The following is a 921-nucleotide window of genomic DNA, read 5'->3' on the forward strand; positions in this document are numbered from 1 at the left end:
AAAGAAAAAGGGGGGGGTGCACAGCATTTTCCCAGAGGCATTGGGTTAATTGTTAACCAGTATGAAAATACTGAAATATTATACATCTGAGTTATACAACTGAAATATCTTAGCTAGCAATCTGATTGTCTGTAAATACTAATCACAGTCCCTTAAAGCCATTACAACAATCTACTGTATCATTACCTCCTACACATATTAGGATTATAAATTTTGTAGGATTCACAAAAATTGTAGAAAAGAAAAGAAAAGAAAAATAGATCATTGAGCTCTTACCCCATTCTCATACATGCCTCTTATGAGTGCTGGATCATAACAGCCTTCTTCATCCATCTTGCTGACTAGGGGGGCAACTTGTTCACGAGCAAATTTTGCAACTATAGGATATAAATAAGGTGTAGTATAGTATGATACTGTTAAGTAACCAAATAAACAACAGTTACATGAGAGTTATATGCAACAAGTATACAATAAAGAATAACAGTGTTTGTTATATTATTTGACTAATTTTTCTTCTCCATTACGTTATCTACTTTTATCTTTCTTTCCAGTGTTGTCATTAATCTATATTATTTTCATAAGGCAAACCTGTTTCTTTCATCATGAGCTCCTCGTCTGAAAGCACAGTCAGAGGGGAGGGGAGGAACCCATGCATCTCATCCACTTGAGTCGCATTTTTCTGTTGCCAAGGTCCTACTCCCGAAGCTGAGTGAATCCATCGAGACCTTAGGAAGCCTCGGCTTGATGTCACCTGACAAAAGGTTATTCTGGTACTAATACATAAACAATGTTCCTGTTAAAAAATAAAATGGTTTAAAAAAAATGTAGATATGTGCAGGCTACTTGCTAAATAAACACAGGTCTCCTGACTACATACACATAATTCTTTTCACATAAAAGGAGCCCACAAATATTAGTATA

At 35.3% G+C, this 921-nt stretch overlaps 1 protein-coding gene across 1 annotated transcript in view; it reads right to left on the minus strand.

Annotated features, from left to right (window-relative positions):
* LOC119587190 (short/branched chain specific acyl-CoA dehydrogenase, mitochondrial-like) overlaps positions 1 to 921 on the minus strand; it is a 10511-nt gene that overhangs the window by 7972 nt on the left and 1618 nt on the right. Inside the window, 2 exon segments of the mRNA XM_037935953.1 lie at positions 277 to 377; positions 589 to 751. Coding sequence (XP_037791881.1) covers positions 277 to 377; positions 589 to 751 — 264 coding nt within the window.

The sequence above is a fragment of the Penaeus monodon genome, chromosome 22 (genome assembly GCF_015228065.2).
Source record: "Penaeus monodon isolate SGIC_2016 chromosome 22, NSTDA_Pmon_1, whole genome shotgun sequence".
Lineage (NCBI taxonomy): Eukaryota > Metazoa > Arthropoda > Malacostraca > Decapoda > Penaeidae > Penaeus > Penaeus monodon.